The sequence below is a fragment of the Mastomys coucha genome, unplaced genomic scaffold (assembly GCF_008632895.1).
Source record: "Mastomys coucha isolate ucsf_1 unplaced genomic scaffold, UCSF_Mcou_1 pScaffold21, whole genome shotgun sequence".
NCBI lineage: Eukaryota > Metazoa > Chordata > Mammalia > Rodentia > Muridae > Mastomys > Mastomys coucha.
In genome coordinates, this window is record NW_022196904.1 from 38,648,627 (window position 1) to 38,648,864 (window position 238).

At 56.7% G+C, this 238-nt stretch overlaps 1 protein-coding gene across 1 annotated transcript in view; it reads right to left on the reverse strand.

Moving 5' to 3' along the window:
- Spty2d1 (SPT2 chromatin protein domain containing 1) overlaps positions 1-238 on the reverse strand; it is a 17,029-nt gene that overhangs the window by 5,240 nt on the left and 11,551 nt on the right. Inside the window, exon 4 of the mRNA XM_031384870.1 lies at positions 3-229. Coding sequence (XP_031240730.1) covers positions 3-229 — 227 coding nt within the window. The remainder of the gene's footprint in view (positions 1-2; positions 230-238) is intronic.

The following is a 238-nucleotide window of genomic DNA, read 5'->3' on the forward strand; positions in this document are numbered from 1 at the left end:
GCCCAAGAGAGCCTAGATTGTTCATTGGTCGTCGAAGGTCATGTGGACTGTTTACAGGCTGCCCAGGGCCTCTAGAACTGCCCACAGGTCTCCCAGAACCAGCAGATCCACTGATGGGTCGCCCAGGGTCACTTGAGCTGCCTGCAGGTCGTCCAGGACCATTTGTGCCGTTGAGTGTTCGTCCAGAGGGATGTGAATTGCTGGCCAGCTTTCTGATCCCACTGACTGACTGCTCAGG